General features: G+C 40.7%; 1 protein-coding gene across 8 annotated transcripts in view; it reads right to left on the minus strand.

Moving 5' to 3' along the window:
- LOC116520772 (SERTA domain-containing protein 2-like) overlaps positions 1-25,750 on the minus strand; it is a 42,418-nt gene extending 16,668 nt beyond the window's left edge. The window contains exons 1-3 of one of the 8 annotated variants that reach the window (XM_032235142.1): positions 25,564-25,750; positions 5,276-5,414; positions 1,120-3,580 (exon numbers count right to left, since the gene is read on the minus strand). In XM_032235142.1, coding sequence (XP_032091033.1) covers positions 2,722-3,576 — 855 coding nt within the window. In that variant the 5' untranslated portion in view covers positions 3,577-3,580; positions 5,276-5,414; positions 25,564-25,750 and the 3' untranslated portion in view covers positions 1,120-2,721. Of the gene's footprint in view, positions 1-1,119; positions 3,581-5,275; positions 5,415-25,197; positions 25,363-25,390 lie in introns of those variants that run through there. The other 7 variants (XM_032235122.1, XM_032235114.1, XM_032235145.1 and 4 more) reach the window with 7 other exon arrangements.
- Positions 25,751-27,414: the final 1,664 nt, after the last annotated feature.

Genomic DNA, 27,414 nt, shown 5'->3' on the forward strand with positions numbered 1-27,414 from the left:
TGAGGCCCAAATAGTCCTTCAATCTAAGACTAATCAGAAACACTTCCTGGCATTTCTGCAGCCGGTTATTAGTATCGTAATCTGAATGTTTGACTCTACTCCACTTAACAATGGTACTGGGCTTTCAGCTTCAGAGAAGCTTCCCTTTATTCCCTAAAGGTAATGCTACATAATGCAACAACTACATCAGGTGACCTGAATCTCATTGCACTTCAAGTTGAGTAATGGATTGGTTCCAACACCACAAAAAATGTGGGGTGGAAATGAAAGCTGATACTGGTGCAGCTACTGTTATGCAATAATGAGATGCTCAATGGAGGGTTAAGCCCCAATAGATTATTTTAAGATGTCCAACCTACTATGGTAGGTAATCTCCATGCCAAGAACTTACCATCAGAAAATGGCCATTCTATAAGAAGCTTCTACTGCAATTCAGATGAAGATTAGCCAATGTGCATTCTATAGTTCAATTTTAAAAAGTATCTCCTATCTTTCTAGAAAACCTACTTACAAATATTAGTGTTCTCAAAGGTAGGCTTTTTTCCCTGCTCCCTTGTTAAAGAAAAACAAAAGTTAGATACTATGAATATGCAAGGAAGTGTAGATGTTTTGCTTCCAATACTAGCAAACTTTCCAGGTTTGCTAGCATTGGAAGCAATGAGGAGTAGGTGGATAAAGGAAAAGATTTCCCTCACACGTATATGCTAGTCGTTCCTGACTCTAGGGGGAGGTGCTCATCTCTGTTTCAAAGCCAAAGTGCCAGCGCTGTCTGAAGACGTCTCCGTGGTCATATGGCCGGCATGACTAAATGCTGAAGGTACATAAAACTCTGTTACCTTCCTACCAAACGTGGTTCTTATTTTTCTACTTGCATTTCTATGTGCTTTTGAACTGCTAGGTTGGCAGAAACTGGAACAAGTAAAGGGAGCTCACTCCGTTATGCAGTGCTAGGGATTCAAACTGCCGAACTGCTGACCTTTCTGATCAACAAGCTCAATGTCTTAGCCATTGAGCCACCATGTCCCTCAGTAGGTGGATAGCTACGCATGTAAAAGTCTATCTGATAGTAGATAGAATGGCAATGTTTGTAGCTCCCACTATTTTTAAAACTTATTTACATCTGTTGTGTTGCTTGATCAATAAGTGGTTTATTGTATCATTTTCAAACTTAACTGGACTCCTCAAGGATTCAGTGTTAGAACATAGAGTGGCCATGTGTCCAGTAAGAAGTGAGCAGGTGCTACTTCTATGACCATGGAACAGTATAGGCTTGTGGTTGGAATGTCAACATTTTGGCAATACCGAGCTGTCCCCAAATGGTGCCAGCACTGAGACAGCCTGCCAAGTAGCACCAAAGCAGGACTAGGACAGGTTTTGTACACAATGAACTGAACACTTCAGCATATTACGTGCAAATGTCAAAAACACAATTTCTTTAATTTTAAGTGTAATTCTTAACAGGCAGACTACTAACTCCCAAATGGCAGCATGATTTGCTGGACTTCTACTCAATTAGAACTTTATTTGGCCAAACCAAGATAAAAAAAACTGCCACTAAGAAGATACAATCCATTGCAAGCACTTTGGACAACTAAAGTTCCATTTTAAGAAACAGAAATGTACAAAATCAGAGCGGTTCTTAGGCAAGCCATATTCAACTCTTACAAATCTCGCACAAAGCTGCCAGCAGACAGAATTGCATGGTATACCTCTGATAACACACTATTATAAATTTCCATCGTCTAGATTTTATGTATTTCCTTACAATTCAGGATGTGCAAAAGTGGCCTGCTTAAGTGATATATTGCACATAAAATCTAAAATTCCATTTCAGAAAATTAAAATAGCGCTAACTATACAGAAAATACTAAATTGTAAAAAGCCATATTACCTCCAAATTGATGCATGTAATACTGACAAAGTTCTAAAATTGGGACAATATACATATAAATTACAGTTAAATACATAAAATTTAACCAATCAGCAAATTGCTGCGTTTGCTTCTACCACCAGAATATCATCCAAGAAAACTAAAAGATCTGCAGTGTTAGATAAAGCAAAGAATTAAAGCATTTCTGCTAACAGAGGTAGTGCCAGCCACATCCAACCAGAAATTCCTCTCTGATCTAGAATATTGTAATAAAATGTAAAAAGACTATAAAATTTACAAAAATAAATAATTTTAAATGTTTTACAAAACGCAAGAGATTTTGCTGCCAAGTATCTAGAATCTTCAATAAAGGGGAAGAGATCTGTAGTTTCTTAAATACTTTAAAAATATACTGTACTGAGGCTGCAAATCCAGGTATGCAACTTCAGTGAATGCCAATAAAGAATGTAATTTAATACTAAAAATAAATCTTTAGATTTCAGATGTTGTTTCCCCTTATGAAAACCACTGTTCTGCAAATCCTTCATACAGATTAAAAATTGCACATTAAAAAGTTAGAAACACATGAGAAATAGTCCTCATGTATAGCCTAAAAGAGTTAAAAAGATTGCACAATTGATTTAATAAATACTCCATTTTATATAACAGGCTGTCACTTTTTTTTGGTTTATAGGAATTTTAGGGAGGTTTTGAGAACCATGAAAAAGAAAAAATGTCTGTAGCTGCCTTTTCTGGCTTCACACTTTGAAGTTCGCTCTCCTCTGGGACTTATCTTCAAACCAGCATTGTATGGCAGCTTAGGAAAACGTATCTTTGGGCTAGCAAAGGTGTCAGGACCCTACAAGAATTTCCATAATATGGTCTAAATCGGTGATATCACTTCTGCATATTGGGATGTTGTTTGCTGAGGAAGAATTACAAGAAGGGAATGTCTTCAACATTTCTTCTGTTGTTGCCACAGACAGTGTTCTTGGAGGAGTTGGTGAGGGGCAATCAAAGTCTGAATCATACATTGAAGTGTCAATATCTTCAAATATGTCATCAATAGCTAAGTCCTTCAAGTAACTAGTTGAATTTGAAATTTCAAAGGAACCAAATGCACATTCTACGCCTTTCAAGTCTTGTCTATCTTCTTCTAACTTAAGAATTGATATTTCAGAAGTCTTAAATTGATCATCTCCGGATCCGGCTAAGTAAGAAGGTGGACTCACATCTTCCATGAAGTCCAAATCTTTTAGAATAGAGGAAATGGCTGATGACATGTCATTATCTGAAACCATCAACAAGCTGTTTTCAATTGGACTTTCCATAGACCGTGGTTCATAACTGTATGATTCCGGTTGAATAATACCAGGCAAAAAGTGTGAAGGCATTCCAAAGAAATCCAAACCTAAATAATTGGAAGGGATAGTACTTAAACCACTGCACATGTTAACAAACTGTTGGCTAGTTTCTTGTCTCATCTCTTCTTGGATTTGTCTAACAGTATTGGCTATAAGCACCGAACGATGTAAATTTGGTTCCACCAGCTTCTTATATGTCTGTAACTTGGCAAGGCAAACATTGAGCACCAACTGACGCTTGAGTGGGTATGGCAGGTTTCGACTGGAATCAAAGGCACTTGACACACCAGCCATATTCTCTTCATAATCACTCAACTTGCGTTTCAAGCCTTTTCCCAACATGAACCTGGAAGAAGAAAAAAATGAACCAATGAGCATTTCTGACTGTATAGTATTTATTTTTATTCATTCATCTTCTATTCCTTCATTTATTATGACTTAGGGGTGGGTTCATATACTTTTTCAGAAGGCTTCCCCTTGACACATAATACAGAATAGTTACATAATATAAGTATGCTGCATCTTCTTAACTTAAGACTGATTAATATTGGATAAAGGAAGTAATTTGGGTAAGACAGAATAGAATTTAAGGCAGTTTAGATTATTAATACCAGAAAAAAGCATTATGAAAGCTTCAATTAAAAAAAAACCCAGGAATTCTGGCCAGGATCTTGTATTTAGCAGCATGTAGGCAAGAGCAATTGAAATCCTACAAACCTATGTCCCTGAAAAATTTGTCTCTTTGTTCTTCCTCTGACAAGTGGAGAAAAACTCCTGCATATTGTGCTAATAAAAATGCTTAATTATGGTTAATTTTCGTAAAGTATCTAGGATGCAGGATCATAATAAATAACCTCTTTCACAAGTTCTGATTTCAAAGCTAATATAAAAAGACTGAGAATTCCTTCTTCTTCCCTTCACTTTAGCAAAAAAATAAAGCATCAATAATCACTTCCTTTTAGGCTCTGCTGGTGGCCCCGATCAATTGGACCATGTGGAAGTGGCGCAAGCGCTCTGTGGCGCATGAGAAAGCTGCGAGTCGCCGCTCGACCCTTGTGGGGAGCGGCGGAGCACTCCGGTGCCACTGGAACCTCTGCGGCAGGACTTGCCTTTGTAAGGCTTGTGCCCTTTGTCTCTTGCTTGCCCGGCAGATTTCCTTTCTGAGTGATGCTTGTATCACTCAGAGACCTGGGCAACGTGCCACCCCTGGGGGCTTTCGGCAGTTCTTTCGCAGCTCAGGGAGCTGTCCAAGTCGCATGCGGCTGCTGCGGTAGGGAGACAATTTGATTTTTCGCTTTTTGAATTTTCCAAGTTTATCGGAGATCCAGGATGGCAAACCGTCCAGTTGAGGGACTGAGTCGATAACTGGCCAGTACCTGGTGGACCAGGGGCGTGTCCCAAAAACCTATCTGACTCAGTCCAATCAACGAGAGGATAAGGTAAACCCATCCTGGATACTCCTCCCCTCACTATGGAGAAGTTGGGCTCTTCAATGAATACTTTTAGTATTGATCATGTTCATTGTCTTGGTCCTTCCCCAGCCCCAGCCAACTCAGAAGATAGACTTTTTGAGTCCTGATGCACACTGAAAAAATGGTTTGAACAAAATTATTACTTGCTCTAACTCTTCTTATATATTTTATTTTAAATCTGCAGCTTGGTTAAAGGTTTTAATAGACATTTGAGTTGAAGCAACAAATATTTTTCAAAACAGTAAGGTTTTCCTCATGATTATAATTACATAGTATTCAGAAGAGAGCTTTAAGCAACTCCTGGCACAAAAAAACACTTCTGTTGAAGTTTTTTTTAAAAAGAAACAAGGTAGAAGTTACAAAGAAAATACAGCTTCTGGAACTCTTAATAGCCCTTTAATAGGAGCTCCATTCTGGATCATGTGCCTGAGAAGAAAGAAGGCCTCAGAATGGAGGCGCACAGAACATTCCAGTCCACACTCAAACAGTTTTTCCAACATGGATGAACATACGGTAATGGAGATTTTTTTCCCCCCTTGATATTTTTTTTACTCAGCCCATTTCTATACCTGATTTTTCTGTTGTCGTTGGCTTCTTCCCCTACACCAACTTGAATTGCCTTGTTGGCAGTCTTTTTTTTTTTTTTTTTAAATATATTTTATTCATTTTTCACATTCGATTTGCAATCACTTATATACAGGGTATTTACTATAAGAAAAAAAAAAAGGAGATAAAACGAACAAAAAAAGGAAACACAACTCATCATTCGCAACCCCACCTAACCCTTCCATCCTCCATACACCCCATCTATCCCCTCCAACTTTCCTTTCTCCCTCTAACACTCCCCTCCTACTTCCCTTTCCCCTCAAGCCTTCCTTCTCCCCTTACTCCCCACACACCCTCCTTACATTCCCCTTACTCCTTCCTTACTCCTCCCTCTTCTTTCCCTCTACCTCCCTCCTTGGTGTATGCCTTTATTCGAGTGTTGTTTGATCTGATAAAAGTAAAATGAACCAAGGAAAAAAAAATAAAAGAAAAAAAAGAACCACCGTATATAAATACATTCTTGTTCTTATTAAGACTATGTTAACACCCCCCCCCCCCACAAATCCCCATCCCTAATCCTCCCGACTTCCCAGGGCCCACACCTGGCACTACCTTCTGTCTAAAATATCTTGTATACATATGGATTAAAAAATAAAAGTAATATGTCAAAAGAAAGAAAAACAGAAAAAAAGAAGAGAGAAAAGAAAAGAGAAAAGAAAAAAAAAAGAAAAAAAACCACTCTTTGTGTTGATCTCAGCCCCCCATCTTTATCTATGCTTAAATAGTATAAATCATTCTATCTATATTTTATTCTCGTCTCTTACTTCTTTGCTATTTACCCCAACCTTCTGTAGACTCTCCCGTTCCTCTTCCTAAACCTTATGATCCCTTCCGATAAAATTTAAGCAACGTGGTTCATGCCACATATTCAAATTACTTTGCAGAAGAGTAATCAAGCATTCCCTTCTAGTAAAATTTAAACAGCGTAAATGATCTTTCTTAACCTCCTTTTCAAACAGTAATTCAAAATAATCTAGCCAAGCTTTCCCTTCTTAGTAAAGTTAAGCAGCGTAGATCAAATATTACTTTACACAGAAATCAACTTCTATCTTAAGATAATTCCAACCGACTTTCTCTTCTAATAGGATTTAAATAACGTAGTTCATTCCACATGCATTTTACCCTCATCCCTTACTTGTCTGATATTTACCACTATCAAATTTATGCTAACATTTGTTTAAAATCTAACTCAAAGCAATTTCAACCAACTTTCCCTTCTAATAAAAGTTAAATAGCATGGATCATTCCACATATTCAAATAATACTTTCAGCAAGAGTCAGTTAACCTTCTGTTTTAAAATAGTCCCTTCTAACAAAGTTTAAACAACATAAATCATTCCGCATTCTTTTTACACCTATCTTAAGATAATCCCAACCGGCTTTCTGTTCTAATAAGCTTTAAACAACGTAAATCATTCCACATATATTTTACCCTCATCCCTTGCTTGTCTAATGTTTACCACTATCAAATTTATGCTAACGTTAATTTAAAATCTAGCTCAAAGTAGTTTCACCCAGCTTTCCCTTCTGATAAGAATTAGTCCGCTTTTTCTACCGGAGAGAGGTCTCAAACCCCCATTCAGTCCTTAACTTTGGCGAATATTTTGAAATGTCTAAATTCTCGATCTCCGTTTTTCTGCTTCTCCGAGGGAGGAAAGGCTACCCCCTCCATCTTGCAGCCACATGGCCTGCCGCTTGCCTTCTTCCGCTTGTCTCTCCTCTCTTCCAAGTGAGTCAGGAAGTCCCGCCTTCAAAGTCCTACAGTAGAAATCTTGAGCCTCCGAAACAGAATTAAGACGAAATCTTTGATTCTCAAATGTAACCGTGATGCCGGCAGGGGCCTCCCATCTGTATCGAATCTGTTGACTCCTAAGCTCTTTAGTTAAAAAGGTGTAGTCCCTTCTTGCTTTCAACATCTGGAAAGGTATATCTTTGAAGACAATCAGGTCCTGGTCATCAACTCGGAGACTGTTGTTATGAAACTTTTGCACAATCGCGTTTCTAGATTCTTTTGTAGAGAAATGTATAATTATGTCCCTCGGGAGCTGTCGCTGTTCCGCTATCAATGAGTTCTGGCGATAGATTTTCCGAATCTGCCAATCAAAATTAAGTCCCGGGCTTCCCACCGCATGGCTGAAGGCTTCAGCAAAGGTCTGTTTCAGATTCTCTTGCTCCTTTTCACGGAATCCTCTGACTCTTATTGCAAATGCCTTCCTATTAAAATTTATCATCATAAGCTGTTGTTCAGTGTCTCTAATTTTTTGTTGTAAAATTTGAATATTGGTAGTCAAATTAAAATTAGCCTTCTCCAAACTTTCCAATTTGTTCTCTATTTCAGCAGAATAATCTGACAGGGCAGACACGGCTGCAAACGTATTCGCCTTCATTTGATTAACTTTAGACTTTAAATCATCATATAGTTCCAATACAAATTCCTTAATTTCTTGTTTAAAATCATTAAACATTTTAAAGAAATATTCCTGTGTTAAAAGTTCTCCAGTAGAAGGCATAGGAGACAAAGGCTGTGGTTCCAGTAAAAATTCTTTAAATTCTTTAGACACATTTGTAGCAAGGCGCTTCTTTGACCTGGGTGCCATAATAAATAAACAAGTAAGCAGCGCTTTGCTCCCCTCTGTTTCCAAAGAAGAAGAGTTTATTTTGTTAAGGAGCGGTCTGCAGGAAGGTAAAACCGGCTAAATATATCCACTATCAATCATCCACAGAGAGAAATCGCCATTTTGAAATCCATTTAGACAAAGAAGTCTCTAAGACAAATGGTGCTGGTATTTAAGATAGTAATAAAAACATAAATCTCACAGGGGTGGGACCCGCCCGTATCAATTCTAGCTTGAAAAAAACTTTGTTTTGTCCTGGGGGGGGGGGGCTAGCCTGTCTGGGGCTGCCAAAAAAAAAGGCAGCTGAGAAGAACTGGCTGGAGATAAAAGCTCCGCTCCGGCTGGATCTAATCTCTATCCACAGCCAAAAAAAGAAAAAGGCTGTGGCTTACGAATAGACCCTAGCCTACAGAGCTACTCCCTGCCCCTTTCTTAGCCAAAAAGGGGTGCTATCTATGATCTTATTTAGATATACAGACCAGATCTCTGAGGAGCTCGGTGGAGCCCTCCTCGGCAACAGGCCACGCCCCCAGGAAGTCCCTTGTTGGCAGTCTTGAGCCCATTCAAATAATTGATTTTCAATATTCCATTGGGCTGGACTGAAGAAAATGGGAATGAGTTGGAGTAGCAATCCTGCCAAAACTTCTCAATGAAGGACAGGAAAGGAACTCTAATAGCCTTCCTCTGAACCAGATGCATAAGATTATAATTACAGTTACCATCATCAGAAGCCAGAAGGCCTCCTACAACCTCTCCCAACCCCACCTCATCCTTAGCATACGATTCTATGGATTTTATTATATGACCCACCTCTGTTCCATGGCTATATAGCTATACTAGTTGTAGTGGAACGTTTTACCAAAATGCTCATTTCATGCCTTGAAGATCTTTGCCCACTATCAAAGAAACAGCTCAATACTCTTTGGATCAAATGGTGTCCATACTTATACAGTCAATTTATTCTGGGTTCTGGAAGGCAGAATTACAATTTTTGAATCTCCAGGTTAGCTTGTCCTCAATCACTCTGCCATGAAGGCTGAGAAAACTAAACAGATACTCCAGCAATACTTAAGATGTTACCATACCTGCATTGAAGGTGATTGGCCCTCATAGCTTCCCCTAGCAGAATTTTCCTACAATAATGCTCTGCTCACATTGATTACTATGGCAGATACCCAAGGGTTTTATCAGCGGCTTTGAGGGAGGAGGACACCATACCAAGGGCAGTTAATTATTTTGCAGGAACAGCTGGCTACCTAAGCCCCATTGAAACAGCAGCTGGAACAAAGAGTCTTACAAGAAGGCAGCAAATGCCCATTGATATAAAGGGCTGCCAATTGCAGTAAGAGACAAAGTGTGGCTCTTTACCAAATTCTTTGTTTCTCCTAGACCTAGGCCCTCTAAGAAGCTGGATACCAAGTTCAGAGGGCATTTACGGTCCTCTGGCAGATCAATCCTGTGGCCTTTCATTTGCAATTGCAACCCTCCGTGAAAGTCCACCCAGTTTTCCACCATTCTCTGCTTGTCAAACAAAAACCCCCTAGAATCTTATGCTCATAGCACCCAATGCCACTGCCAGTAATTATGGAAGGCGCGGGAGGAATATGAAATAGAAGAAATTCTGGACCCTAGGCAAAGGGGCAAAAGCACACAGTATTTGATGCAGAGGAAGGGGTACCTAGAGTCCAAATGTGGGTTAGAATGTGCCAGGTATGTCCATGTCCCTGGCTTGGTGCAGCAATTCCACCAATACTTTCCCGAAAAGCCATGAACTTCCAAACACCTAGCTCTCTGCCCTGCCCTACCCAAAGAATCTGTAATTGAAGGATTAACCAGACTGAGTGCATAGCAGTTAGCAATAGCAGTTAGACTTATATACCGCTTCATAGGGCTTTCAGCCCTCTCTAAGCGGTTTACAGAGTCAGCATATCGCCCCCACAGTCTGGGTCCTCATTTCACCCACCTCAGAAGGATGGAAGGCTGAGTCAATCTTGAGCCGGTGAGATTAGAACCGCTGAACTGCAGATAACAGTCAGCTGAAGTGGCCTGCAGTACTGCACCCTAACCACTGTGCCACCTCGGCTGCATACCCCCCGTGTGACACTGGACAGTCCAACCTTCACTTCCAAATGGAAACGAGAAACCTGCCAGTTATCTAGATGTTTTATAGCCAGAATCACCCGCTTCAAATATTTTTTAGACAAAGGGAAGGAAGCCTCCTTTGAAATGGCTTCACTTCCTCCCCTCCCAAGTTCCTGTGAGAAGTCAGATGAGGAAGATGCCATGGAAGAAGGGGAGGGCTGTTTTGAAGATCCTATGGAAGAAAGGGAAGGCTGTTTTGAGGAAGGAGTGATGTAGGAGATGGACAGAGCCAAGGGAAGGAGTCCAACAAGAATCAGTTTAGTCTTAGCTTTACCAAGGGGCAAACCATCAGCTGAGAAGATTCCTGTGCAGAGTTTAAGCAATAAATCAGTAAATTTGAACTCTTCACTTTTGGACCTGGTTCTTTGTGCCTTACAATTAGCTGCAGTTTCAGATTATTTCTGAATATCACCACTCCCAATTTTTTCTAAATAAACTTTCAGCTTTGGGGCAGTTTTCAAAACTGCCCAATTACTCACTCTGTACTGTTCCTATTTATACCGGAAAAAAGGTAAGTGCTATTTTTTCATATATATCATTTAAGTAACCAAAAGTCTCTGACAGACTGTGAAGTAAAATAACATACAGGTTTCAAGGCCCAAAGATGGCAGTCCAGTGATAAAGGAAGAACACCACTTCCCTGAGTAGGATTCGAGCTAAAGGAAACCTCATCCAACAAAGATGAGAATCTGTGTAGTGCAATTGCTAAAAGCACTGTGGATTTCTAGTCTTGCTTTAGGCAGGGAAGCAACTGAGTGATTTGAGGTCAATTATTTGCTCTAAATCCTAGAAAGAAGGAAAAATTATTTCCAAAAATGTCAGAAGAACTGCATAAATTTGCCCATGTAGTTGCTACGAGATAAGACTAAGGCACAATTAAATCAATAAATTCCACAAGGTTAGGTTTCAGGAAGACATATATTTGTTGGGTTTACATTTACATAATTCACCCAAACCAATATGACTGCTAAAATAATCGTATTTCTCTAAATTTGGCATCCCAGGCCCCATTTTAATTTGATCTGCAAAAACCAATCAGGCAGCAGGTCTAATGTTTAATTTACCATATACCCAAACTCTTACATAATCACTACTTAAAGATATAGTAGTTTAAATTGTTTAAAGGGATACAGTCTTACAGGTTACCACTCTCTCCTAATCAGAGCTCAGAAAATTAAGATGGGACTTAGCATTAAGAAATGCTAAGTCTGAAAACTGTACTAAGGCACAGAATTGTGAGTTTACCTAGGATGAATTTAAACTTTATCCATATCTGTCTTGTGTTGTACTGGGCTCTCTCTGAGCGGTGACATGTAGTTAGATTTCTGTCCAGGCTTAACCCTTTTAATGAAAGTTGGTGAGGAGAACAACAGATCCAGAGGACTCTGGAAAAGTGGATCATCTGGATCCCTTGCAGTCAAGTTTTGATCAGTATAGAGATAGCATTGATCATGCCTGCTGGTAGGGAATGGTAGGGTGTGTATGTGTGTGTGTATGCGCCAGTGCACTGAAATATTCCCCCTGGCTCTCTGTGATCTTTCTGTTGCTTTTGATAGCATTGATTATGGCATCCTACAACTAAATGTGGAGATTCAGGGAAGGAGGGAGGGAGTTTCTCCTTTCTCTGGGGATGATTCCAGTTGGTGTTGACAGGGGAGGAGAGACCAAACATGGAAGCCTTTCACATTGGGGTGCTTCAGGGTCTGATGCTTTTGCCCCTTCTGTTTATAATCTGTAGGAAACCAGTAAATGAGGTACAATTCGAGGTACTGATTACTACCTATAAAGCCCTTCATATAGCACACGGCCTGACTATCTGAAGTACTATGTATCTTGCCTTTCAGATCCCTTCACTCAAACAATGCCATCTATTGGGACTTAGGAAGCATGCCTTCTCTGTTATAACACCTCCCCTCTGGAATTGCATCCCCCCCCCCAAGGGTTTCCACCTTGATGACATTGAAAACCTGGCCATTCCCCCATCTGTACTGTACTTGTGGTACAGTAATGTTGAGCTCTTGTTTAAAGTTGCTGAATGAAATCTTTTTGTGAGACATGCATTAAATTTGTTCTCATTTTTTTATAGTGTCCTTTGCTTACATTGTCATAACATGTCCAGAGCTGGGTGGCCTCTAATTTGAATGAATGAATGAGTCATCAGAAACTTTTAAGAGAATCTCAAATGGCATTAAACATAGTTTTACAATAACATCACAAGACAGACTTATAATAGCTTTGATTAATTGATGTGGAAATTAAACATCATTCAATGCTTTAATTGTACTTTAAACTAAACATTGTATCTTGCATCTACTGTAGCACTTTATGTTTATATGAATCCCAAACTATAATAGGAGAGGCTAAATGTTTACATACAATTATATAAGCTCTTCTGATGTGTTTCATTCATCCTTTAATTTAAAAAGTGATGGGAAAATTTATGTTGTAAAGGTCCATTTGTAGCTTCTAAAATCTTTTTTTCCTGGCTCTATAAAACACGATGCCAAAATTCAGCAGCAAATCAAACAACTATGGTGCAAGACCATAGTTTGGTAAGAAACAAAAAATGGGAATAGAAGCACTCAAATAAGCTGTTTTTTCACCATTCCTTTAACAAACACAATCCTTATTGTGACATGTCACATTAGTGCATCATCATATAATCCATTACTGGTCTTGCTTCAACCTGCAATTGGTTGATTAGGATGCTTAAGATTCTTAATTATGTTATTTATGAAATGATCCATTCAGGAGTTTAACCACTTGAAACAAATTAACTAAAAATCTGTCCTTTGGTTGAAAAATAAATTTTGAACTGCCCTAATTTTTTATGTACTGTATGTTCATATTATGGCAAGCTACAATTCAGTCAGCTGTTAAAGGAAAAAAAAACCTGTTGATTCTGAAGCAAAATGTAAAAAAAAATGTACAACTGTTAGCACAGGATAACTATAAGAAAGGTCCATCCTTGTGGACTTTCAGTTTTATTCATTATAATTGGTGATCGGCATTTGGAAAACCAGATCACATTCTAAATCAGCGATCCCCAATATTTCTGGCTTTGTGGATGGGGTGGGGGAGGAGGGAGGGGGAATGGTTACACACTAGGGGTGGGCAAGCACACGTGTGCACTACATTTGCAGGAGCAGCAGGCACACACACCTGTCACTCGCACAAATGGAGATGTGCACGCACGCTCATTTGCTGCCTGTGTAAGTGGAGTGCACATTCACCTGCCACTTCTGTGGCCCAATTCTGAATGAGCTATGGCTCAGGGGCTAGAGACCCCTCTTCAAAATAGTGACTGGGGAAAAGACAACCAGAATTAAGACCAAAAACAAGATGACTAATATTTTAAATGGGGGGGAAAAATGGAATTTGGAAACAGATAATCTCTCATCACCATCTGCTTTATGCAGTAGAGTACAGGTCTATCAGCAAGAAAGCATTACTGATATACCTTAACTAAAAGGCCAATTCCCACCGTAGCCAATATAAGCTTACTTGCCTCAAACGAGAAGAACGTGGATAAAAAAATGCAAATAATCTACTGATGAAGAAGAATACATTGGTAAGAACATTAAAAACAAATGGATAAATAGATTAAAAATCAATATGCTCCGGTGCAACATATTGGTAAACATTTGTGCATGTTTTATAGTTATTCCTACCATTAATTGCCTCCCATGTTAGGAAAGGAAACTTTTTTGGGTTCGGTTTTCTCCACTGACACAATAACTTTAATAGAAGGTTTCCAGCAGCTGAAAAGGTGAGGGTGCCAATTTGAACTCTTCAAAAAACACTGGCAAGATAGGATTCAAACTGCAAGTATCAGTTAGGCTATGTAGTAGTCAGAACAGGCCTGTATCATGGAAGTGGCCATGAAATTTGGAGCAAATCCTGAGCTACTCCTAACCAAGAAGCTTAGTTCCAATACTAGCTCCTGCAGAATAGAGAATCCCCAAGATGCCATGACAACCCAAGGACAGGTTCATACAAAGTTTGCCAAATATTCAAATATACTTTTGATCAGTAAAACATTTCTGCTACTCTACTATCATGATACACAGGCTATTGTACCCAATGAGCAAACCTGAGTGAGAAAAGTTCACCCTTCATCCCATAGGCAAATATTATGCAACTCAGGATAAGCCATGGTTTTCAATCAATCCTAGATGAATAAAATGACAGTGAAAAGGTAAGTTTTTAAACTGACTTGATCAGTCACTCAAAACAATTTTAATTTTTTTAAACAATTGTCTTCCTGGGACAAAATAATTACTAGTTTATTGAAGCATGTTTATATATTATTATATTTCATAACTGTTATACAATTATTACAAGCATTATTAATAGCATTATTTGGAATACATAATGGCAACATTTTATGAACTAGTAATACATTTTACTAATTCTTGCTATTTTCTCTTTTTTGTAAAATCCATCAATTAGAACATATTCCAGGGAGTACTGTGAAAAAAATCAAGTGCAGAAATTAAGAATTCCCATTAGTGATGTTCTGACTTCCATAACCTGAATTATGTATTTGATTTATCTGAGCCAACCACTTTAATTTAAAACATAATAAATGGGAAATTAATGTGTTTTTGAAAGAAAGATGTTATATTTTATGTTTATTGTTGATGTAAAGGCAGAAGACATAGATAGAATACAATTACAATATAATTTGAGCTGTAAAATAAATGAAATAGCTGGTACAGTCAAAGTAATCTCACAACTAGAGGAATTTGCCTATGTTTTATATTATTAGTATTGGTCATTTAATCTGAAAATTAAGTATATTTGCACTGATATTAAATTTGATTAAATATCAATTACATGTTTACTTAAAAATGAGCATTATGCTCAAAACTATGAGTCACATAAATAGCATTTTAATTTCTAAATGAAAACAGAAATGAACAAGAGGAGTGTAGTTAGTCATGGCTCAAGAACAGTTTGAAAGCACACATTATATAGACTGTAGGAACCAAGAAAGTTTGAATCTGACTAACGTCTACATGAGAGCTCACTGAAGAACTACATGTATGCCAGTATGTCTGAAAACTGACAGAGACAAAGAGCATTGACAGAAGGATTCAAAGCCTTCTTTTCCAATGGAATTAGACAGTAAAACAATAAAATGCTAACTCATTTTTTGCAATAAGGAAATAAGTATCAATACACATATACATAAAAAGAACTAGGAAGTTCTTGCTGGCTGACTGCTTTGTGCGGCATCCGTTCAAAATTACAGTGGTGCTAAAACAAATAACTTTGTGACCAATCTTTGCATTTTCAATTGTCACAATGTCCAATGCCCCATGGTCACATGATCACCACTGCAACACTTTGCAACTTGGCTTGCAACAAGCAGAGTTAATAGAGAAGAGCACTTCATTTAATGACCGAAGGGGAAATAAGATCATGCATTCAAAAGCCCATCACAATCATATGATTTTCCATTTAGCAAATTCAGGCCCTAGCAACCAAATTACGGGTTCCAATTAAGTAGCCTAAGCGAGGGCTACATGTAAACAAAATTACAGTACACTTAAGACATTCATCTGAACACACCAAGGCTTGAAAGTACATAAAAAGATGTCCCTTCCACAGGTTCATTGGGAGATCTGAATGAAAACAGTATTTCCCCATTGTTTGAATGTGAATAGAGCTTTCCATCTTTATAGAATTTTTTTATTAATATGAATATGCAAGTTGTTAATTTTATTACACTTGTACGCTTCCCATCTTGCCAGAAGTGACTCTAGTGGCTTATAGACATTCTGTTAAAATGCACTATAAAACAATAAAGGATCATAAGTTTAAAATTCAATTAAAACTAACCAGGATGAAGAGGGAGGTAGCAAAGTATGCAGAAGAAGGAGGTGAGGTGCTATCTACTCCATTACCCATCTCCAAAGTCGTTAATAAGAAAATATAGCTCCTCATGTAATCTGGGACCAGAAAGAATAAAGGACAGGATAATCTAGTATTAACTCATTTTCAAGGAATCTTGCATTCAGCAAACACCTGAATACATTTTTCAGTGTTTTTGTCTGTACACTTAAAGTAAGATTGGTTAAGAAGAAGCTCCAGTCAGCACTTCATTGTTTCAAATGAAGAGTTCAGCTGCTCTTTAGTGGCCACATGAAAGAATGTCAAAAGTGCTGCATGTGCAAAAAAAATTATGAATCAATGTAACAACACTGACTTATTTCAAATGTGTATACAACAGAAAAACAAAAGGCAGTGTTTAAAGTGGTGGAAGCAAGGACAAATACAAGAATATTTTGTTTAATGCCTACATTTCTTTGGCCTACTAATTTTTCCATGACTGTATATAGCCAGTGTTTTCCCGAAAATAAGGCCTAACCAGAAAATAGCCTGATTTTTTTCAGTGTGCTTTTAATATAAACCCAATCCTAAAACAGTGTCTGGCAGCAGCTGCAGCCCGCACAGTACAGGTCATAATCCTCCCTTGGCTCCCCACCTGCTCTGACCCACTGACTCTCAGCTTTCCCACGGCCCATGTGATGAGTCCGGATCATGTGCCCCCACCCACGTGTCTGCCTCTGTCTGCTGCTTGGACAAGTAATCAACTCACCTGCGCTGCATGGGCTGGGCAACCCCAGAGTACGCCAACCAGGGGCTGGCGGGCTGCAGCTGCTGCCAGACACCACCGCCCCCCACGTGCTCACCACCTTTTGTGCACATCTGGGGGTGGGGCACTCAGCCAAGCTGATCACCCTGATATTGTGTTTCCCTGAAAATAAGTCTGGATCTTATTTTTGGGGAAATGTATGACAGCACAAAGTTAAAACTACAAGTTAGAATTACATTATTAATGATAACTTGATCCAGTTATTTGGTGTGCACAGTGATCCAAATTCAAAGTAAAAAAATATAATTCAAAACTAAATCATATATACATTCATGCACTATGGACCAAATGGCTAACTATTTGTCAGGTAAATCTAGAATTGCTCCAGACAGCAAGATGGGTAGTATCTATGAATTTTTGGCCCTACAATTATATTATGATACATTTTATTATTAACAAAAGAGATTTTTATATAATTTCAGTTTAAGATACACTGTCATTAATATAAATGATTGAGTTACTGTATATTAGTGGACAAATAGCATGAAAACATTCATAAATTCCAGGAGTACTTTATTTTAACACATTAATTTATATTTGATTTTACAAGAAGTACCTTCACCAATGCAACTTTTTCTGTTAAAAGTAGACTGACAGTTAATTTCAACTAGATAACCAATATTGATTTGTCAGTTTACAAATATGTTTTATCTGTAAAGATTTTAATGTAAATTACACTGAATGGGAGCAATTGCAAGAAGATTTGTACACTGGTAAACAGTTAGAAAACTCAATGGAAGATTATTTCAATATACATTTACAGTACTGAGATTACTGTATGGATAGAGATGGAAAGATTTGATATTACCCACTAAGGAGGAATGACAGATTTTGCTGCAGGATACATTGACTTCTTTGATTATAGAAAACACATCTATATTTATTGGTGATTTTTTTTCATAAAAAGTGAACTTGTGATATACAGTGTTGAAGATTAGACAGCATAGATTATGGAAAAAGTGATATAATGTAAGTTTAGAGAGATCAAAATATATTTGTATTTATAACTGATGTGAACAATATAGGACGCCACCTGTTGCATTTTCTTTCTTTTCTATTTTTACTTTTCTTGTACTTTATTTCTTCCACTCTTACTTTATAATAATTTATTAGATTTATTTTTATGCTTAAAAGTTTTAATAAAAATTAATATAGATTTGTAAACAGATTTTTAAACTGCAATCCTAAATATACTCATTAGGAATAAAGTCTCACTGAAAACAATGGGAATTACACTTAAGTAAACACCTTTAGGATTCTGCTTGTAACATCTGCTGAATCTGTTCTCATTCCTACAATTTAGTTCTCTTAGATTTTAGGATCTCATTCACTTTTAAAGAGGAAGAATAAGCCCAAATAAAGAATATATCCATTCATGTAATTATAGGTAGCCCTTGAGCTATGATGGAACATTTAACACCATTTGAAGGTTTAATAGTGCTGAAATATGTGACATTTGACCAGTCCTCACACTTACAACCATCACAGTGTCACTGCAGTCATATGATTAAAATGTGGGTGGTTGGCAACCAGCATGTATTTATAGTGACTACTGCTCAGGCTCACATGAGCCTGAGCAGTGACTCAGGCTCATGTGATCACCATTTATCACATTCCTAGGGAGCTACCAACAAGCAAATAAATGGAGGAACCTGGATTTGCTTAATGACAGCAGCAACCAAGTAGTAAAACTGCATCACACCTGATTTTTTAACCTTGGGTTATATACAGCATAGCAAATAATTATATATCAATGTTCCCTACTAGATAACTACCACCACTGCTATTCATCACACATAAGGAGGGTTGCAACTGAAAATAGCCCTAATAGCATAGTTGAAAGTCTCAGATTAACTTGATATGCTTTTAAATCAGGATTGGGTTCCTGCTGGTTCGGTAGAAGAGGTTCCACAAATCTACCGTGCCGTTTAGAACCTGTTCCTCTGGTGGCATAGTACTGGAACGCTTGGCTCGCTCCCCCTGCCTGACGTGATTTCCTTTCATTCTCCGTCTGCCTCATTCACTCGTTCGGGCAGCAGAGAATGAAAGGAGATCGCATAGCCGAGGGCAAAGGAGCCTGCAGCCTCCTTCATTCAAAAGTTCGGACAGTGGGGATGGGGTTTTCTCACACACCTTATTTCTTTCTCCAATGGTGTGCGAGAAAGCCCCTCCGTTGCCCAAACGTGTCCCAGAACTGTGCCGCGAGATAAGGGAAGCAGGTCTTGGGAGAGACCTTCCATCCCCCTCCAGAGAGCCCATGCTGAAAGAGAGGATGCGGGCTAGTTTGAATCCGGCCGAGCGGGCAGTTTAGTGGCCCGCCTTCTTTGCTAGTTTGGGTGGGTGGAGAAAGAAGGCATGCAATAGTCGAGGGTGAAGGTGCTCCCCTTTGCCCTTGGTGGCAGGGGTGCTTTATCCCAAGCCTCCTTTCTTTCTCTGCCAGAGACAGAGATACACAGTGAGATAGGGAGGGAGGGAGAGGGAGACAGAGACAGACAGACAGACAGGCACACACACACAGAGTGAGAGACAGACAGACACACACAGAGTGACAGATGGGAGAGGGAGGAGAGAGAGACAGATACAGAGAGAGAGAGACAGAGAGACACACAGAGAGAATGACAGACAGACAGACACACACAGAGACAAAAAGTGACAGAAAGAGAAAGAGAGAGAGAAAGAAAGAAAGAAAAGTAAGTAAGTAATCTTTATTACAGTCAAAGACCAGCAATATACATTAGTTTTTACACTATGTTAAAAAATACTAACATTAAAATATAATTAAAAAGTATTGACATTAAAAGTGGATAATAACATAATGGTCCAAAGATTGTTAAAGGTATGTCCAGATAATTGGTACAAGATGGTACTATACTTCTGTAGCCAATTTTTTTCTTATGGACATTGCAGCAGCACAGAACTTTGCCACTGCATACGTGGTAACTGGGTTAGTGTCCTGGAGGAGAAAGCCTAAATAAAAATGGTCTGCCCTCCCTGGCAATCTCTCTAATAAGGGGAGAATATGTGCAGACCTACAAGCTCTGTATAGCTCGCAGTGTGATACAACATGTGAATTATCTTCCACTTTCCTTTATCACATATACAAACGCATTCTGCTATAGGTGTTCTCTTATACCTGCCCTGGAGGAGTGCTGGAGGAAGAATGTTAAATCTGGCTCTGAAGAAAGCTATTCTTTGTTTTGGGGAGATCAGGTCATTTAGATACCTTGCCGATTCCCACACACCCTGTTTAATTCTGTCCCTACTGTGGAGAGGCAACCTACCGTATATACTCGAGTATAAGCCGAGTTTTTCAGCCCACTTTTTGGGCTGAAAAAAGCCGGCTCGGCTTATACTCGAGTCTACAACTGGATCCGGCAGTGCTGTTGCCTGTTGGAGGAGGAGGGGATTCCTTCCTGCGAGACCCCGTCCAGAAAAATGCGGGGAGCGGCATTTGTGGGAACTCCGGCCGCTGCCCACCCGTGGGGAGAGAGGGAAGAGCCCCGAGCGAGCCGCCTCGGTTTGGCAACCAAACCCATCCAGCCTTTTACCTCCCGTCCCCCCGCCCGCCCGCTCGCAGCCCCCTCCCCGGGCTGGCGCCAACTCCTCCCCGTGCCCGGCCTCCAGCCGAGGCAAGTCGGTGTCTCTTTAAGCTAGAGAGAGGAGGGGAGGGAAGGCAGGGACCAGCCGGCTGACAATGGGCCGGAGCGGCTGAGTTGGAGCAAATTCCGCGGCGGAGGCGGCGTCCCAGCTCCAGCGGCTCCGAGGCGAGCGGCTTGGCCCTTCCGCTGGGCGCTCGGAGATGAAGGCGCGCTGGCGCTGAGTTGAGCGGCGAGCTTGCCGAGCGCGCAGCTCCGGGAAGCCCCCCTTCTCCTCCCTGCTGGAAGCCGAGCGAGCCCCGCCGCCCACGGACTCCCGCGGCCGCCCCAGGGCTCCGGGAGGCATGACCCGGAGGCAGCCCAGCCCTGCCGCCGCCCCGCGCCCTCCACCCGCTGCGCGAGAGGGGACCCCGCTTTCCCCTTGCCGGATGCGTCCCTGGCGGAGCTGAGCCATGCGGCGGAGGCTCCCGCTCTGGTTCCGGAGCTTGCTGTGCCTCTGGCCGGTCCTGGTGGGACCCGCGGCAGGTAAGAGGCGCCGTCGAGCGCCTCGTACAATGATTTATGTATGAGGTTTAAGTGACTGAGACACACTCCTGGCTACGCAGCAATGTTATTTCTGACTTAGTATACTATGAAATCCCCCAAATCCTCCCCACTCCAGGGGAAGGATACTATGAAATCCCCCAAATCCTCCCCACTCCAGGGGTAGGATACTATGAAATCCCCCAAATCCTCCCCACTCCAGGGGTAGGATACTATGAAATCCCCCAAATCCTCCCCACTCCAGGGGTAGGATACTATGAAATCCCCCAAATCCTCCCCACTCCAGGGGTAGGATACTATGAAATCCCCCAAATCCTCCCCACTCCAGGGGTAGGATACTATGAAATCCCCCAAATCCTCCCCACTCCAGGGGTAGGATACTATGAAATCCCCCAAATCCTCCCCACTCCAGGGGAAGGATACTATGAAATCCACATTTCCTCCCCACTCCAGGGGAAGGATACTATGAAATCCCCCAAATCCTCCCCACTCCAGGGGTAGGATACTATGAAATCCCCCAAATCCTCCCCACTCCAGGGGAAGGATACTATGAAATCCCCCAAATCCTCCCCACTCCAGGGGAAGGATACTATGAAATCCCCCAAATCCTCCCCACTCCACGGGAAGGATACTATGAAATCCCCCAAATCCTCCCCACTCCAGGGGTAGGATACTATGAAATCCCCCAAATCCTCCCCACTCCAGGGGAAGGATACTATGAAATCCCCCAAATCCTCCCCACTCCAGGGGTAGGATACTATGAAATCCCCCAATCCTCCCCACTCCAGGGGTAGGATACTATGAAATCCCCCAAATCCTCCCCACTCCAGGGGTAGGATACTATGAAATCCCCCAAATCCTCCCCACTCCAGGGGTAGGATACTATGAAATCCCCCAAATCCTCCCCACTCCAGGGGTAGGATACTATGAAATCCCCCAAATCCTCCCCACTCCAGGGGAAGGATACTATGAAATCCCCCAAATCCTCCCCACTCCAGGGGAAGGATACTATGAAATCCACATTTCCTCCCCACTCCAGGGGAAGGATACTATGAAATCCCCCAAATCCTCCCCACTCCAGGGATAGGATACTATGAAAGCCACATTCCCTCCCCACTACAGGGGTAGGATACTGCAAAATCCCCAATTCCTCCCCACTCCAAGGGAAGGATACTATGAAAGCCACATTCCCTCCCCACTCCAGGGGAGGAAATAAATATTCAAAAACATTATTGGTATCTATTTTTATTTTTGAAATTTACCGGTAGCTGCTGCATTTCCCACCCTAGGCTTATACTCGAGTCAATAACTTTTCCAGCTTTTTGGGGTAAAATTAGGTGCCTCGGCTTATATTCGGGTCGGCTTATACTCGAGTATATACGGTATTTAGTTCTTCTTGGAACTCCATGTCCCTCATTCTATTAATTACTACTTGCTTTGCTTGCTCAAAGCCTAGGGACATTAAGAATAAGAGAAAGAAAAGAAAGAAAAAGAAAGTGGGAGAGAGAGAGATGAAAGAAAAAAAAGAAAGAAAACTTATGACCACAATTGAGCCCAAATTTTGATTGCTAAGCAAGAGCATCATTGAGTTTCACCACATTTTCCAAGTTGGTCACGCCCACTTGGTCACATGACCGCCGAGCCACTCCCACAAAACAGGTCAAACCTACAGAATAGGTTCTAAAATTTTTGAAACCCACCACTGTTTTAAGTGTATAAAATCTCACACTTAGGCATCATGCATACCCTTCTACCAAACCATAGTGAGGCCAAAATAAAAATGTAGCACTGAAGTATTCTCCACTCCACAAATATAGGAAGACTCAGACAAGGCAAAATTCTGTACTGTACTGCATAAGATGCTATGAGTTACATAGGCCATATTTTCAAATTTTATTATTCTCTGCTTTTACTTTTTTTAGTCTTTAATTTGGAATCTATTTTTTTATCAAGTATAACACCTACGAGTAAAACAAATACTACAGGAGAGAAATATGTGTCTGCTTTTAGAAATTGCCTGTAATGTTGACTACCAGCAAATAGACAAAGAATATAAATGATTAATTTCAGATAGTATTGCTTATTGTAGAAAACTCAATAATTTAAAGAAATGTAACAAATTTAAAGTAGTGTAGCCCTTAATACATTATTTTAAACTTAGCATTAATGAAGTGTTTCTAACTGTTGAAATAAGGAACCAAAGCAGTGAGAAATTGTCCTCTTTCTGCGTTTCATTTTCTATTAAGAGTTAAGACACAAGCGGTAGTGTATTCAAAATGAAACTAGAAGTTCCTGGAAGCTGTTGCATGCACCTCCCACAATATCAAGATTTAGTTTACAGGACTCTTATTTTCTGGATGATGAAAAATAACCTCTCACTCCAGACTGAGAACTATTTAAAACAAAACAGACAACCTCATTACAATTCTTCTCCTAAGGATAAAACTACACCTGTGTACCAACAAATTTGCAAACCTATTCAAACTACTTCATTTCTTAAATGAAAAAATATCTCCTTAAAATTTCTGTTGATAGCAAGCTTCTTCCCAAATCTTTCATCCAATTATATAGTTACAGTTTTATTTCAGTCCATACCATAGATAGGCCCACTTTAAAGTTAATCACAAGATAGTTTCCAGCAAAAGATGAATCTCTTTATCCTAACCTTAACCCAATAACTTTTTCCTATTGATATTTTCTATCTCCGATCTGACCATTCTTGAGGAGCACTTCAATGTTTTTTCATTCATATGCCACCGATGTTCTAAGACTCAAATAATTTCCACGTCTGCTTTCTAGCCATTCAGTTTCTATTCTGTGCCTAATCCTCCCACAATTTCTTTTAATAAGCCCCACACAAATTTAATGTATCTTACAGTATCTCACAGTACTGCACTTCTACTTTTAAATGCAATTATTTTCTCTTCAAATATGCAGTATTAACTAGATTTTTAATCAGTTGTTTTTACATAGTCATTATAGCCTTCATTTTAAGATACAGATCTCATGAACTGTGAACATCCATAACCCCAAAAGCATCCCAGAATCCCCATTTGTGTGATCACTTCTTCAGAGCAACAAAATATTTATTCTAAATGCTCAAATAGATAGAAACTTTTTGCATATTTTGCATATTTCTTTAAAATTCAATTTTCTGTCAAAAGCAGAATTTAAAGCAGCCACCTCCAAAATAAAAAAAAACAAGAATAATAAGAACATTAGTATTTTATCATTCACCCCAAAGAAACCAGTAGGATGTTTCAAATCACCTGAATACAACTTTATTCTTAGTTGGCCAACCTTGCATAAGTTTGGAAGTTATGTTGGGTGTGGTCAGGTTAATACTTGGATGGAGACCATCAGAGAATACCACAGTTATAATTCTCTGGTTAAAAGCTCACTTGGAGACCCTGTACCTTTTAAACAGCCCTAAATTTATTTCCTGGCATTAACTTTTTCCGTTTTAATCAATCTTCAATTTACATGGGATCTTATTCAGCTACCTTATATAAATGTTTCCAAAAACAATACTCTAAACCTATTCTACAATCCCAAAGTTTTTATTCATTATATTACAATATCCCACCAAGAAAAGAGTGTTTCCTGAAAATATGCTATCTAAACCCAATCTCTTTGTCAAGATTCACCTCTTCAAATATTGTAACAGAACATTTGTAAAGTACCCCTCCCTGATTGCTGGATTCCACTTCCATACACACCCCTTCCTTCATACTGTATTCCTAATACTCATTGGTTGAAAAAAATGGCCTCAAAAGTAACATATTTTCTATATATCTTTTATATATGACCCTAACTAGCTAAACCAGAGCACTCCTCTTCAGAAACAAACCTCAGTTGATTCTCTACTGCTTTCAGTCAAATAAACCTACTCCATTCACGCCCCACCCACTTTTCCTAAAGCCTTCATTCAGCCCCACAAGCCTGCCACAAAATTGTTTCAAATACCACCCAGAGCACCAGCAGTTTCTTCCTCCCCATTCGTTCAGTGGGCTCCTCAATTCCTCCCACTAATTTTACTTGGGTTTTTTTCTCCTCTTTTAGCAGCAGACTCTTTGACCACCACCCCCAAAGCCCCCTAATTTCCTCTTATTGGCAGCTTTTGTGAAATTCAGCCTGATACACACCATCATCTTCCTCTTATCCATCATTCTCTCCCAGTCTTTCTTATATAACTGTAGTTCCTTCCCCAAATCTGAGCCCTCCAAATGTGATCTGCAACCCCTATTATCGCAACCAAAAAGATGGCAATTATCATTCCAAACATCTGAAAAATATGTGTTTTTTTTGGGGGGGGATTACTTCACCTCACAGTGCCTGTGTATGACGACGACTTGCTCAACGTAGTTATTTTCTTTACCCAAGCAAGCTTCTCCCAGACGATTCACACCATCGTTTGTAAGGTGCCCCTCCCAGGCCCCTAATTTTTTAGTTTTTCTGGCCGAGACATCCCCAATCATAAGTTTCCCCCGCCACATTCGCCAGCCTCTATTTCCTTACCAACTCCCCGAGATACCCAAAATGCAGGTCTCTTTTTAGTTGTAACTCCTGACCTCCACCTCTCAATTTAGCTCTTTCCTCGCCCTGCGCTGCCGCGATCAGCCCGCACTTGGCTTCCCGGAGCACCTTTCCGGACACCTTGTCCCCGTGTCCATCGACCCCGCGATCCAGACCTGAGTTCAGCCAGCCAGCCAGGCTGCTGTTAGGGCTCCAGAGAGAGTCGAGGGACACACGGGATCCCCTCTCCCTCGGCTGGGCGGCGCGGCGCAGCGCTGGCTCCCAACCCAGCCAGCCGGGATCCCTTAGAGGGGCTGGGATGGCCGAATGCTTGCGTGCTGAGATGAGGAAGGAGGAGACGAGCGCGGGGGGGGGGGAAGAGGAGGAGGAGAGGGCGGTGGCAGCAGCAAATGAGCCCCACCCCCTCCCCGCCAGATCTCGGCGACAACAAGAGCCGTTGCTCCTCCCCCGTGCAGGAATAGCCCTGGACTCAGAGGAAGGAGGGGCGCCTGCACGCCCACTCTTCCTCGTCCTTCTCGAGCGCTCCTCGCTATTGGCCAGCCACGCCCCACCTTGCCCAGCAACCGATTTTTACTGGCTTTCTGTTCGCGGGGTCGGCTTCGTCTCGGAGAGCAGCTCTGAGTTAAAAGAGGGCGGAGTTAGACTTGGGCGGCCGTCCAATGAAATATTCACCCGCTACTTCTTCCTCCCTCCTTTTTTTCCTCCACCCCCACCCACTTTGCTCAGCCGCGGCTTCTCCCAGAAGGTCTTTGCCTCCCTCGGGGAGGAGGGGAGCCGTTTTTTTGATGGTGGAAAAAGGGCAAGTGAGGCCTTTCGGGCAGCCGGATGCGGACGCGTTTATTTAGAGACAGGCCTTTTACTCATTTCGGTGGGAGCTCCTCCCTAATAAGCACGTTTAGGAATACCGTACAGCCGTATAAGGCAAATCATGCCCATTTATCCAGAGTTCCTCTCGTGCCACGTTAAACTCCCTTTTGCGAAGCGGCCTTTTTTACGCGAGTTCACCAGGAAGGAGCAGTGGGGACGCTGCCTCAAAGCTAAGGTAGCAATCCGGGAGTAACTCAAGTCATTGAGCCCAATTTTAATCCCATGAGGAAATCAAAAAACGTAGCGGGTCTGCGATCTTTGCCCAGGCCTGAACCCTCAAAATAGCCCATATCTCCTCTGGTTCTAGCTTAATGGGGAGTGGTGGTGGTGGTGTCACGGTTTCCCTGAAGCTTTGGCGTTCCACAAGAATTCATCTTGAACAGAGTTAAAAACACCTCAGGCTGACGCTTCAAGGATCCCATTTCAACAGAGGCGCTGAGGAAAAGTTAGTAGTACCAGTAATGGCGCCGGTAAAGGCACACGTCCCCAAGTTAAATGGAACTTATTTATCCAGGAGGACTCACTACGTGTGGCGGTTCACTGTATTTTATGTTTAATTCCATAATTATAAAATGCTTTGGGTGGTGGTGGTGTAGAATTGGATTTGGATTGTATAAAATAATTGTTGGCTTTGTGGAAGCAAGTTCTTCCTATGAAACAATTCCATCACAGTTGCTATATTTTACATGACAATGTTTATTTGCAGATAAACCTATTTTATATATTACTGAAATGTAGTTGAAATTGGACAAAAGTGTGGCCCACAGAGATTTGCTATCCTAAGATTCAGGTCAAACAGCAGCCACTATGTCAGAGAGCTGAGGAGAGGTAATCTTTAAAAAAAAGCCTATAAATGGGTTGTACACTTCCAAGTGATGGACTGTGAGTTCCTATAAATGAAGTTAGCGTGTGGAGACAAATTGAGGATTTTTTTCTCATATGCTGTTCACCTACTGCCTGCAAGATCCATTCCTGAGGTCATGGACCTTGGTTCTTGATGGGTTTTGTTGACTCCCCAACTTTTACTATTGGAGGATTGAACTTCAGTGCCTGGGGACTAGTTGCGGAGATGGATCTGAAAACACTTAGAAGTTTTTGCATTGCGTAACATTGAGTTTGTTTCAGGTACTTGCAAGCCT

This window comes from Thamnophis elegans, chromosome 1, assembly GCF_009769535.1.
Source record: "Thamnophis elegans isolate rThaEle1 chromosome 1, rThaEle1.pri, whole genome shotgun sequence".
Lineage (NCBI taxonomy): Eukaryota > Metazoa > Chordata > Lepidosauria > Squamata > Colubridae > Thamnophis > Thamnophis elegans.